This window comes from Rhinopithecus roxellana, chromosome 13, assembly GCF_007565055.1.
Source record: "Rhinopithecus roxellana isolate Shanxi Qingling chromosome 13, ASM756505v1, whole genome shotgun sequence".
Lineage (NCBI taxonomy): Eukaryota > Metazoa > Chordata > Mammalia > Primates > Cercopithecidae > Rhinopithecus > Rhinopithecus roxellana.
In genome coordinates, this window is record NC_044561.1 from 15,835,144 (window position 1) to 15,849,168 (window position 14,025).

The following is a 14,025-nucleotide window of genomic DNA, read 5'->3' on the forward strand; positions in this document are numbered from 1 at the left end:
GTTGGTTGTTGATCCAGTGCAAATGATTCAGCCAAGAAGACCTTGAGAAATAGCATTTTCTGTGTCTCCTAACTTGGTGTTTCTTAGAGTGTAATCTGTGGAGATTTGCTTTTGAGTCACCCGGGGTGCTGGTTTTAAAATACGGATTTCTAGGCCCTTCCACAGATCTAATGAATCATAACCTCTCAGTAGGATCCTGGGAATCTGCATTTTCACCAGGCTTCCTCCAAGGTTCTGATGCCTCTCAGCTGCCTTCTGTTAATCTTTCCTCCATAAATCATTAGAGTATATTCCAAAAATACAGATGAGATCACATCTCTTAGCTAATGAAACCCGTTTTGTTTTTCCAACCATCTCTGGGATATTATCCAGTGCTCTTTTGCATGGCATATGGTCCTGGTCTTCTCCAACATTTGATCCTGTCCTGCCTTTTCATATCCATCTCTATCATTTTCAGCTGTAAGTTTTTTCATTAAGTGTATCAGACTATAGTTATGTTACACACAAACACACACACACACAATTGTTTATTTATCTGTGCCTTCATTGTCCTATCATGCTTTTCTCCCAATATTTGAGAATCTCAATTTTCAACTCATTTTTCAAGACCAACTTTAAGGTTTATTTCCTCCAGACATCTCTATCTGATTGTTGTCCCTCCTTTCTTATCACTCCCCTTTAATCGTCCTTCTAGTGGACCACTGCTGTACATATCTCAACCCACCAAGGGTTGAAAACACTTGAAAAAAAAAATCAGATGGTTGCATCTATATTGAACATGTGTAGACTTTCTTGTCATTCCCAAAACAATACAACAACTGTTTACGTAATTTTTACACTGTAGTAGGTGTTAGAAGTAATCTAGAGATGATTTAAAGTATACAGGAGGATGTGCGTAGGTTATATGCAATATGGCACCATTTTATATCAAGACTTGAGCATCTTTGGATTTTGATATCCAAGAGGGGTCCTGTAACCAGTACCCCACAGACTCCGAGGATGGCTGTACTTGGAAATATCACAGTGCAGTTTCATACCATTTTATAATTAGAGATGTGGTAGCCAATTTCCAAGATGGCACCCAGTAATTCCCACCTCCTAGCATTCATTCACTCCCATGTCTAGTCCCTTCCCACATTGCATAAACTTACCTGTATAACCAGTAAGACATTGCAGGAATGATACCATGTTCCTTCTGAGGCCAAGTCTTCAAAATAGCCTTCCCTCCACCTTGCTGTCTTTGGGACTTCACTTTGGGGAAACCCAGCCAGCATGTTGTAAAGACTCTCAAGCAGCCTTCTGGACTGGTCCATGTGGCAAAAACCTGAGCCTTCTTATTGACAGCTGGCATCACCTGCCAGGCACGTATGTGGGAGTCAGCATAGAATTAGATCTTACATCCCAGAGCGAGTATTCAGATGACTGCAACCTCATGAGGAATCCTAAGAACCACCCCCAGTGAATACACTCCCAGATTCCTGACACACGGAAACCATTTGAGTTTATAACTGTTGCTATTTTAAGCTGCTGCATTTTGAGGTAACTTGTTGTGCAGTCCTGGATACTGAATATCCGCTAAACCACAGACTCCTTGAGAACATCAGCCATGTTTCCTTCATCATGGACCCTGGTCCCTCACCCTCCTCAGTACCTGCCCCATATTAAGGTGTTCCATAAATGTCCCATTAAATGATCTCAGCCGAGCTAAACTGGAGTTTCTCTGTGCTGCCAAGGATGAATACTCACAAATGCAGAGGACTTTTTGTTTGTTTGTTTTGAGATGGAGTCTTACTTTGTTGCCCAGGCTGGAGTGCAGTGGCTTGATCTCAGCTCACCGCAACCTCCACTTCCTGGATTCAAGTGATTCTCCTGCCTCAGCCTCCCGAGTAGCTGGGATTACAGGCGTCTGCCACCACATCCAGCTAATTTTTGTGTTTTTAGTAGAGATGGGGTTTCACCATGTTGGCCAGGCTGGTCTTGAACTCCTGACCTCAGGTGATCTGTCTGCCTCGGCCTCCCAAAGTGCTGGGATTACAGGTGTGTGACAGCAGATGCCTTTAATAGAGGTGAATATTGTCTTTTGCTCTTATTATCATCAGTCATAATATTAACAGTTAACAATAGCCATTGCTTATATATAGCGCCAGAATTCTCACAATCCCATGGAATATGTGCTGTAAGTAGCCCCATTTTACAGATGAAAACTGAGGTACATAGAGATTTAACTGCTTGCCCAGAATGACCCAGACAGTGAATGATGGAGCCAGTATTCAAACCTAGACAGTCTCCAGAGTATGTGTTGTTAACCATTTTATTTATTTTATTTTGTTTTATTTCTATTTATTTATTTATTTATTTATTTATTTTGAAACAAAGTCTCACTCTGTCGCCCAGGCTGGAGTGCAGTGGTGCAATTTCAGCTCACTCCAGCCTCCACCTCCTGGGCTCAAGTGATTCTCCTGCCTCAGCCTCCCAAGTAGCTGGGATTACAGGCATGCACCACCATGCCCAGCTAATTTTTGCATTTTTAGTAGAGATGGGGTTGTACCATGTTGGCCAGGCTGGTCTTGAACTCCTGACCTCAAGTGATCCACCCACCTTGGCCTCCCAAAGTGCTGGGATTAATGGCATGTGTCATGAACCATTTTAAACACTCATATTGAGCCCTTATGTGGCAAGCATTGTGCTAGGCACTATGATTCTACTACCTCATTTAATGCTTTTTCAAACCTCATGCAATGTGTATTGTTTTCTCTGTTTTATGGGTGGGGAGATTGAGACATAGGTGAGTTTGCCAGGCTGGTTATGGTAGAGTCAGGATTCAGAATTGGGCCAAACAGACTCCAAAGCTCGTGCTCATTTCACGATCTTCTTCCAAGGCATCCGCCAGTGTCTCTGTCCCAGCATCTTAAGCCCCACCCCACTTCTATTTCTTAACAATTATACTCTGAACATATAGGTTGGTTGCCAAGACAACCACTCAGAAACAACATGAAAGGCAAATGACTTTTCAAACATTCTGCAGCTGAGATGACTTCTTTTTTTAATTTTTTAAAATATGTCAAGGTGATTTGCAATCCACAGCAAAATGTTAATATAGGTAAGCAGTCTGTTTTGAGCAAAAAATATTTCCAGTATGGTAGAGGGGAGCTTACAGATTACAAATATAGTAACACGTTAGGAAGGAAGCAGGATATGCTACTATTACCCTTTTTACAGGTGAGAAAATTTAGGCCTGGAGAGATTTGGAAGCCAGGAATGCCCAGCTCTAAAGACATTGTACCTAATTATCTGAAAAGCTGCTTGGAGAATGAAAATTTGTCTGGATGGAGGCAGAGGCTCAGTCCTGACCCTATAGTAAATCAGAAGAGTGAAGAGCACATCTGAATAGGCCAGGGCCAGTGGGAAAGGAGGGGAAGAGAGAAACACATCATTTCAGAATAGAGTATCTAGGACTGGAGGACTGAAAGTTGAGGTAAGGGAAAGGACCCCCAAACTTTGGGTACTAAGTAATATATAACCCTTAAGCTTGTTAGGAGGGGTTTAAATAGGCCAGCCCATATAAAGGTCTTGCCACAATGCCTGACACCCAGTATGTGCTAGGCGTATTTTCTATTATTATCTTGACTAGGGTATCTCAATGACTCCTGGAAATCCACATCTCGAAGAAGGAATGAGCATCATTTCCTGACAAAACCAGCCTCTTTTCCTGTCTTTCCCTTATTCATCAAAGGTCAGAAATGTGTCATCACCATTGAGACATGGCTTTCCTCCATCCCCTGTGTTTTGAGCAGTCACCTTTAGAGGTGAGGTGTGTCCACTGTCTAGTCCTCTGCCTCCATGCTCATACTGCTAATCTGGTCAACTTTTCTGTGGACCACCTGGCATCAGATACACCCTAGAACCACCTGCACCGCCTCATAGATGCTCCCCTTTGGGTACACCTGGTAATTGGCAGCTTCTTCAGGACAGCAAATTTCCCTTTGAAAGCATCCCCCACCCCCCAGTTTACATAAAACCCTTAAAACCTGGGGTTGCCTGTGCTCCCTTTACGTAAGTGAATTAGGTGATAATCTTGGGCATGACTGCATTTTTGCTGATTGGAGTTGAGACCATGCTGCTTAGAATTATTAACAGCCATTGCAAGGATAATGATCTGCCCCTTAGAATAAACTAACTCTCATTTTTATTATCTTTTTAATTACATGAACCCTTTGGCGTGTTGATAATGATGAACAACACGGTGGGTTATTACTCTGCCAGGTGTTGTCTTCTGTATGGGATGCTCTTGGGGAAATCTGCGTGGCGCTCTCCAGGTTTCCTCAACCTGCCTTTGAGGGTGCTCTTCTCTCCGTTGAGCCCATGATGTGAGAAGTTCCTGGTTGGACTGAAGTGTGTTGCGGCGTGGAAATGAGATTAATACCGGTGTGGATTGCATGAAGAGACTGCCCCAAAGGTTGCATGGCTAATCACTCCCACGCACTTTTCCTCCTCCTCAAACCCAAAGTGTGCTGTCCAGGTTTGGAGATCTACCAGAGGGAGGGACTTTACATTTTCCAGATTTCAGCTTGTGATTTTTTCTTTTTTCTTTTTTTTTTTTTTTTTGAGATGGAGTCTCGTTCTGTCGCCAGGCTGGGGTGCATTGGCGCTGTCTCGGTTCACTGCAAGCTCTGCCTCCTGAGTTCAAGCAGTTCTCCTGCCTCAGCCTCCTGAGTAACTGGGACTTCAGGAGCCCGCCACCATGCCCAAGTAATTTCTGTATTTTTAGTAGAAACGGGGTTTCACCATGTTGGCCAGGATGGTCTCCATATCCTGACCTCATGATCCGCCTGCCTCGTTTTTTACAGAAACATAGGACAAGGTGATAAGTAGCTTATTTCCCGTGACAAAACCATCTGCATTCCTGACTTCCCCTTTACTTTCAAAGGTACCAGAATTTGCTGCTTTTATCATGCCCCAAATTCTGAGTCATCTTAACTTGGGTATTGCTGATAGGCATTCACTGAGAGAGGAGAAATGGGCTTGGCGGAGACCTGTTGCTTGCCCAGCATGAGGCTGGATGCTACACCTTCTCCTGTGAATACCATAACATTGTAGGCCCCCATTTTCCAGATGAGAAAAATAAGACTCAAGAAGGTTAAGTGAGTGACCTGAGGTCACACAGCTCATTAAAAGTGGAACCAGTTCTATAGCCCAGGCTTCGGGGCTCAACAAACTGCCTCTTCCATTGCACCGTACTGACCCTGGATTTTACCAATCGTGAACATTTCTGCTCCTAGGTGAGGAAAATGTCAGAGGAAAATGAACTCAGGCCTGGCTGACTCCATAGTCATGCACATTCATCAAGCAGTTTTTGAGTAATTACTATGTTGTTACCACAGTAAAAAAGACATTGTCCCTGCCTCAAGGAGTTTCAGTCAAGTGCAGGAGAGGGGCATGGAAAATTGAACCCAGCAGGATAACATGCTGTGCTAGAGGAAGGGAAACAGCTTGCTTCTTGCTTTGGGAGCCCCTAATCCAGCCTGGGGCTGTGGGGGTGGTGGTGGCTGGAAGGCAGTGATTTCTAAGTTGAGACTTGGAGGAGGAGAGTATGGACGGAGGTGGGGGAAGAGTGTGCTAGATATCATGCTGTTTCTAAGAGGCTGAGCTATTCGTAATAAATGTACCTGCTTCTTGCCACACGTTCTTTCCCCTCCACAAAATTTCTTAATTTTCCACCTTTTCCTGGGGCTTTCTTTCTGAATACAAACTCATCCCATTGCCTCCTTTATGACTAATTGGACACTCGGACTTAATTGATTATGTATTAAGTTGGGGACTTGGAGCGACATTCAGGACTGGGCTCATGTTGAGATTAATTTATTCCTGTAGTCTTCCTGTTTTGCGGTGTAACTGAGTGCCTCACATGTGTGTTAAAAATAAAACGGAGAGTCAGGGCAATCTAATTAGACAGCTTAACCCATCACTCTGGTGTTCAGTCTTCACCCAGCTCTCCTGCTTTGATGGTAACCAAAATAGATGAGTAAGTTAATCAAAGGTCTGATTAAATAGCACGGCTCTGCAGCATGGACTGATGATTGCCAAGCCTCAGTTCAGGCAGATTGTTAGAGGAGAGAGGAGGCTGAGCTGAGCCCCAAAGGCCAGGGCTTTCATGAGGAAGATGTTTATAAAGCACATGGGAGGGAATTCCTCACTGAGTCCTCGGATCTTACTGTGATGGCTAGTCAGGAATCTCACTCCAAAGGAAGGATGATGTAGTTTGGGGAAAGAACACAAACCTTCTCCTGGCAAATTGTGACTCTTAGAGCTTTGCACCTTGCTTGCTGTGGGATTGTAGACAAATCGCCTGCCCTCCTGTGCCTGCCTGCCATCCATCATCCATCCATCCATTCATCCATCATCCATCCATCCATCCATTCATCCATCATCCATTCATCCATCCATCTGTCCATCCATCCATCATCCATTCATCCATCCATCCATCCATCCATCATCCATTCATCCATCCATCCATCCATCCATCTGTTCCAGAAATGTGTTTTGGATGGATTCATCCATTCATCCATCCATTCATCCATCATCCATCCATCCATCCATCCATCCATCCATCCATTCATTCATCCATCATCCATCCATCCATCTATTCATCCATCATCCATTCATCCATTCATTCATCCATTCATCCATCATCCATCCATCCATCCATCATCCATCCATCTGTTCCAGAAACGTGTTTTGTACCTATTATATACAAGACATTGTGCTTTTTTTTTTTTTTTTTTTTTTTTGAGACAGAGTTTCGCTTTTGTTGCCCAGGCTGGAGTACAATGGTGTGATCTCTGCTCAGTGCAACCTCTGCCTCCCAGGTTCCAGCGATTCTCCTGCCTGAGCCTCCCGAGTAGCTGGGATTACAGGCGTGTGCCACCACACCCAGCTAATTTTGTATTTTTAGTAGAGATGGCATTTCTCCATGTTGTTCAGGCTGGTCTCAAGCTCCTGACCTCAGGTGATCCACCCGCCTCAGCCTCCTAAAATTCTGGGATTACAGGCGTGAGCCACTGCACCCGGCCAAGGCATTGTGCTTTGATTTTGTTGTTCATTTAATTTGTCCTTTTGTTAACTGTATGACTCTGTTGGTTGTGTGAGTTTTTTCCTTCTAGGTACTCTCTTGCCCTAACCCTCACTTTATGCTCCATGAGGCTGATGCATAAAGCATCTCTAATCTCACTTTCGCTCTGGTTTCCATTAGGGTTGACCAGAGGGCTCCCCTCCCGGGATACTGGTGGGCAGGAGGAGGGTAACATTGAGATGTTTTTTCCTGTTCTGGCTTATGGGTTGCCACAGGTAGGCTGTGTCCCTCTGCTGAAGGTCACTGCCTCAGCCAGATGGCCTTACTCATACGGCAGTTCTCTCTGGATTCCAGCATCTGTTGGCCTAGACGCTTTTGGCCTTGGGGTAGTACTGGCCCCAAGTACTCTTCCTGTCCTCTAGTAACTGTACAGTTCTTGTTAAACTGCCCCTAATTCTGCATATACTTAGATTAAATAGTCCTTTTATTAAATCTTCCTTAGATTCCCCAGGAGAGTGTGCTGTTTCCACCCACACCCTGCCTGATAAGATGAAGTAAGTGTAGCAACATGGATGGAGCTGGAGGCCATTATCCTAAGTGAGCTAACTCAGAAGCAGAAAATCAAATATCACACGTTCTCACTTACAGGTGGAAGCTAAACAATAGGCATACATGGATACAAAGTTGGAAATAATAGACACTGGGGTCTCCAAAAGAAGAGAGGGTGAGAGCTGGGTAAGGGGTGAAAAATTGCCTGCTGGATACAGTGTTCAACATTCAGGTGACAGGTGTATGGGAAGTCCAGTCTCCACCATTACACAGTGTACTCATATAACAAACATGTGTGTGTACCCCCAGAATCTAAACTTAAAATTTTTTTTAAAAAGGAGGGATGACCTTTATAAATAGCAGAAACTCAGACAAGCTGAGCAAACCTGTCCAAGGTGACATGGCGATGAAGTGATGATACCAGAATCTAAATCCAGGCATGTCTGACCCTGCCACCTCGGTTTTTTGTTCTCCTGCATACATCCTGGAGACCCTTACCTTCATCAGGAAGTACTGAAAGAGGCATTGATGTCTAAATACTTGGAATAAGATAGAGGGATCAGGAAGAAGGGTGGGTACCAGGCCCTTGAGTCCTTTAATATCTTTTAATTTTTATACCACCGTGTGAAGTAGGCATCATCTCCATTTTACCAACTTTTAAAAATGAGCAACTACTCTTAAAAGAAAAACTAAGTAACCACATTGTTTTCAAACATGTCATAGTCTGGTGATGGTGGGAAAACAGGCACACAGGAGGCCAATTTAGGGAAGCTATGAGACAGGCTCTCCATGCTGACTCATGAGACCCATTCCATCTCTGAAACACACTCCATTTTACAGGTAAAGAAAACAAGGCTTAGAGAGATCAAATGCTCTGTGGGGCTAGAGCCCAGTTTTGAACTCCTGTCCGTTTTCCCCTCCTCCATGATGCCTGGGTATAAGGTGACAGGGTCTCATACACAGAGTTAGGGATGCTTTTTCTTGAAACTAATGAGAAGTAAAGCCAGTGGACTTCCTGGGTCGAGTGGGGACTTGGAGAACTTTTGTGTCTAGCTAAAGGATTGTAACTGCACCAATCAGCACTCTGTAAAAACGCACCAATCAGCGCTTTGTGTCTAGCTAAAGGATTGTAAGTGCACCAATCAGCATTCTGTAAAAACGCACCAATCAGTGCTTTGTGTCTAGCTAAAGGATTGTAAATGCTCCAATCAGCACTCTGTAAAATCGCACCAATCAGTGCTCTGTGTCTAGCTAAAGGATTGTAAACACGCCAGTCAGCACTCTGTAAAATGGACCAATCAGCAGGATGTGGGCGGGGACAAATAAGGGAATAAAAGCTGGCCATCTCAGCCAGCAGCAGCATCCTGCTGGGGTTCCCTTCCAAGCTGTAGAAGCTTTGTTCTTTTGTTCTTCACAATAAATCTTGCTGCTGCTCACTCTTTGGGTCTGCACCCCCTTTAAGAGCTGTGCCACTCACCACAAAGGTCTGCAGCTTCATTCTTGAAGTCAGTGAGACTAAGAACCCACCAGAAGGAACCAACTCCGGACACAATTGGATGTCTTGCTGCTATTTTTTCTTTCTCTGCATAAAATTTGGGTGAATGTGTTTCATTTGGTTTGATTACACATAGTTGCTTTTAAGTAAAAGCAGTTTTAAAGCTTGTTTTTTTCCCCTTTAACATCATATGCAGGTTTTTAGAAACTACATCTTAATCCACTTTGTTTTAAACAATTACATAGGATGCTATCAGAAAGAAAAGAGTCTCATGTTTGAATTAATTGTTCCATTTTGGGGCATTTTGATGGCTGCCTTTGGTAACATGGGAATGAACATCTTTGGTGTCTAAAACAGAATTTTTAAATCTGAATTTTTTAACGAACATCTCCTCAACATAGTCAAAGGTAAGGTCAAAGGAGATGAATATTTTTTGGAATCCTGGTAAGGTGGCCATATTCCCCATTTTAAAGGGTTCTATTAAAAGGGTTACCCGCTTGAAAATAAGTGTGCTTTGGCTCCCATGGAAACTCCCCATAGCGGCCAGGTTGGGGCCTCTGCCCACGATGATCTTCATAAATGACTGTGCATATATGAGAGCTTTCATCACACTGGTGCTTTTATTTTTATCCTTGCCTTTGGACACAAAATGGCACCCGTGTGTGTGCCTTGCTGATGACTCTGCCCATCTGCGAGCCATTGATTGTTCCATTATATTATGTGAGGATCACAATGTCAGTGCTCCATGGGTGGTTGATTTCTGTCCTATGTGTGTGTCCTCTATTGCTGTCAGGTGAAGAGTGTCGCATGATGACTAGGTCCTCCTTGTGGGTTTATCTGAGAATAAAGAGAAGGCAGTAGTAGCAATCTATTCAATTACAGTTTTAAAAGAATAAGCATAAGCTTTAACAATACCGTTACCCACTAATCTTTAATGACACGTAAATGGAATATGATTTAAAGAAATATATGTACATAGGAACAATTTGATATTGGTTGCAAAAGTATATGTAGTGGGATTCAGTTTTTGGACCTTTATGTTTTTGCGTGTCCTTTTTTTCTCTAGTGGATCTATTTAATTTCTATAATAACAAAAGTTTTATTTAAAAATCTCAACATAGGATTTGTGGTAATAATTATTTCACAACTATTACTTTTCCTCTCCCTTAATTCAGATACATTTTCCTCCAGAAAACTTCACGTGTCAAAATGCAAATTATATAAATCTTTAAAAGAAAACTCATTCATTTATTCAACAAATTTGTATTGGATACTTTTCGTGTGTTAGGCTCTATTTATGATGTTTAAGCAAAGAATTAATATAGTGATTTTTCTTTTTTTCCCTTTCTCCAACTCCCTCTCTGCCTTGTTCTGTCTAGTCTGAAGTTTCCTGGATCCCCAATAAACATTACTCTGGGATTTATGGTCTGATGAAGCTTGTCCTGACCAAGACTCTTCCTGCCAACCTGGAGAGAGTCATCGTCCTTGACACAGATATCACCTTTGCCACCGACATTGCAGAGCTGTGGGCTGTGTTCCACAAGTTCAAAGGTAATAGTAGCCCATTTGCTTCCTCCCGATATCCTTGTAGGTATCACCTTGCCAAGAGTAGGGGTTGATTGTTTAAAAAAGGTGAGGTCACCTCAAATGAGGTTGTGCTAATGCGGTAGGTAAGGAATTACAAATACAGTTCAATATCAGCTCTGCTTGGATTTGAAAAATAATAGAGTAAAACAGAAACATGTTTACATTTCTTTAGTAAATGAAGATTTTTTAACAGATGAATATCAAATGTGTGTATTTTGTATGCAGATAGTGGAGTGTTCACATACTGGTGTTGGCACGTGCGTTCATTGGTTTTCTTTTTATCCACGGATAGTCTAATTGCCAAGAAAGCCTGTGAGGTAGTAGAGATGAGTATTGATTCCAGAGTTTTTGAAAATGTTCTTAGAGCTTTTGCTTTCATTAACGTTGTGGTTTATCATTTTAAGGAGATGTATGTGTTTGGCTTTACAAGACATTCTTTCTAGTCTGGTGGGTTTCTTTATAGCTGCTATTGTAACTCTCGTCACAGCCTCGAAGTACAGGAGAGTACCTAGTGGGAAGTCGTGAGCTCGGTAGGTGTATTAACTGTGGCATGGATATGTGAGAGAAGTGGCAGGTTAGCACAAATCTCAGACTGTTACTTTAATACCTCTCTCCCAGATGTCTTTTTAAAAATTATATTGTTTTAAAAATTCTTCTATATTGGATGAGTACATTGAGAAAGAAATTCGACAGTGAAATTTTTCCTTTTTTTTTTTTTTTTTTAATTGCACACTGGCCCCTTCTATGTTTAAAATGCCTTCTGCCATTCCTCTTAGCTCCATATGCTATGAAAGCAAGACACTACTTAATGATTTTAAATCCCAGCATTTTCATAAATCACGGGATATTCCTGTTGGTTTCTGTTTCTATTCATGAACAGAGAGTGAATTTCCTTGCCTGCCCCAGTCACTCCCTGCTTCCTTCTCAGGGCGTCTGAGTTCTGGGCTAATTGAGGAAAGTCTTCACCAAATCATGGGAATGACATTGTGATCCCTGGGACTCTTTCCCTTGTCGGAATCAAAATTTACTTTTCTTATTCATGTCAATAATGACACTGACAATGACCTCATTTAGGACAACTGTTGAAAATGAGTATGTCACAGCTCTCTAATCTTCATAGAACGCGTGGACATGTCCTTTTATTTCATAAAGAAAGAAACGGAAGCTCAGAGGGATGCAGGCTTTTCCCAGAGGTGAGATCAGAGTGCCTGTGTCTTGGCTTCCATCCACTGCCCTTTTCAAGTTCCCCTATCGTGTCTGCTTTGTTTTTCTCTTTCTGATCACAGTGAACTCACGAGGGGCAGTTTTTCTATAATTACATGGTGTTTTATTCATTTCTTTATGCTGATGTTGAGTGTTCAGTGATACATGTCTTCAGCCAGCGTTTATTGCATCCCTACTGGGTGTCAAGCAGTATGACTGGCTCTGCAAATAAGGAGATGAGTAATGAGAGGACAGTGAGAGTTGTCACCTCTCCTAGAGGGGTTAGAGAAGGTAGCTGGGAAGGTGTCATGGAGGAGCTCCTAATTGTGCTCTGTCTCATCGGATGAGAATGGTGGTCGTATGCACTAGACTCCCACATTCTCCTTTGGGAATAAAGACCTTATTACCCCAGCTGCTGGGAGTAGTCCCTGCAAAAGAGGCTCCCCGGCATCGGCCCTTTTTGCAGTTGCCTTAGTTGAAGTGAGTGGCCATGCCTGTGGCCACACCCCTTCCCGGGACGCCACACATCATGGAATGACTGATGGACATGAGATCCTGCAGGATCATCTGCTACACTCGGAGACTGCCTCACAGGTCGATTTTCCCCTCTGCCTAGTCCTGCTTTCCCCTTCCCTTTCATAGGTGCTGTTCTCAAGAGCTCTCTCTAATAAACCTTGTATACTGACTTCCATCTTAGAGTCTTTTTCCAAAAATACTCAACCTGCACCATACAGTTAGAGCTATAAGTCTCCGTTGGATAAGTATAACCACCATAGTCACCAGAACAGGTCATCAGAAATTGTAGAGCTGTAGCTAGGAAATCACGTTTATTCTCTTGCAGCTTGCAATGGCTATAGTGCTAGTGGAGCTCTGTAGCCAATAACAACATGAATTATCATGGTTATTTTAAATACACTGATATCATCCATTCCAGGGAAGGCACCAGAGCTCTTGTTGCTCCCGTAGCTGGCCCAAGGACTTGATTTGGAGGACTCTTAGATTCAAGGCAGCTCCTGGGGCTGAGCAGGGTATATGGGCCAAGGTCAGGACAGGGACAAGGTAAATTTGAATGCAAGGAGCTGAGTTAATGGACTGCATTTTATTTGCTCGTTCTTTTGTTGGTTTATTTCTAGCATTTGTTAGGCCCCCACTGTGAAGAGGAATACATTAGATGCTGTTGTTACCTAAGGCTGTTGAGAACACAGCACCTGCCTTCAAGGAACTCAATAACAAGGCAGAGTGCATTGCGCGTTTATCTATCACCAGCAAAGGAGTACAAAACATCAGAGGTTTTCCCATGCCCACCCTAATTTTTCTGGAAAAATACAGAGATGAAAAGAAAATAAGTAAGCTCATCTCTTCTCCATATGTCCCTATTTTGTATCACTTTTGTATGTGTGCGATCGTTTTTCTAAACCGAACTATCAAAAGCCAGGTCATGGAATAGGAAGAAAGCCTGTTAGGCCCATAAATGTAGAATGTTCAGATCCGAGAGAGAGTGTCCTTCATAAAGGCAATTGTCGTTGACATCTTTCACTGTAAACAGTTGGAGTGATGTTGATACAATGTGGCCTGGCTAATTTTTCTCTCTGAGAACACCTGGTTGTCTGGGGCTGCAGTGGCTCTTGGTCAGATCGCGCGTAGACTAGGTTCCTTTGTGGCGTGCTGTGAAAGCCCCTTGTTCCTAAATTCATTACTGGGAGAATTACGAAGAAGCCTTTTTAAGGACTTAGACCCATCCTCAGCCTCTACCAGAAGAAGCCTCTTAGAGATGTCTCCATCTTCCCTGAGCTCGACTTCAGCTAAGTAGCAGATACCTCCCTCCCAAGTCAGTGGTTTGCACCTTTCCCCAGCCTGCACCAGCAGCTGGAAGATTTTCAGAACCACCCATTCTTGGCAGAAAGAATCAGACATACCATTATTGGCCAGGTTCAGGAGCCACCCATTCGGTCAGTATTTACTGGGCTCCTTCTAGGTGCCAGGTAGTTTTATAACTGTTGGGACTGTTGCAAGAATAAGACTGTTTGGAGAGCCCCTAGCTACACTGGGGTGGTAGTACCAGAGTGGCTAGCAGCCCTGTCCTAACAGAAAATTCAGGGGAGCTGAACGTGGGTATGGTATG

The 14,025-nt window shown here is 43.1% G+C and overlaps 1 protein-coding gene across 2 annotated transcripts in view; it reads left to right on the plus strand.

Annotated features, from left to right (window-relative positions):
* Nucleotides 1-14,025, plus strand: part of LARGE1 (LARGE xylosyl- and glucuronyltransferase 1) — a 634,203-nt gene that overhangs the window by 344,936 nt on the left and 275,242 nt on the right. For both annotated transcript variants that reach the window (XM_010371404.2, XM_030915190.1), the window contains one exon: nucleotides 10,493-10,664. In XM_010371404.2, the coding sequence (XP_010369706.1) occupies nucleotides 10,493-10,664 (172 nt within the window). The remainder of the gene's footprint in view (nucleotides 1-10,492; nucleotides 10,665-14,025) is intronic.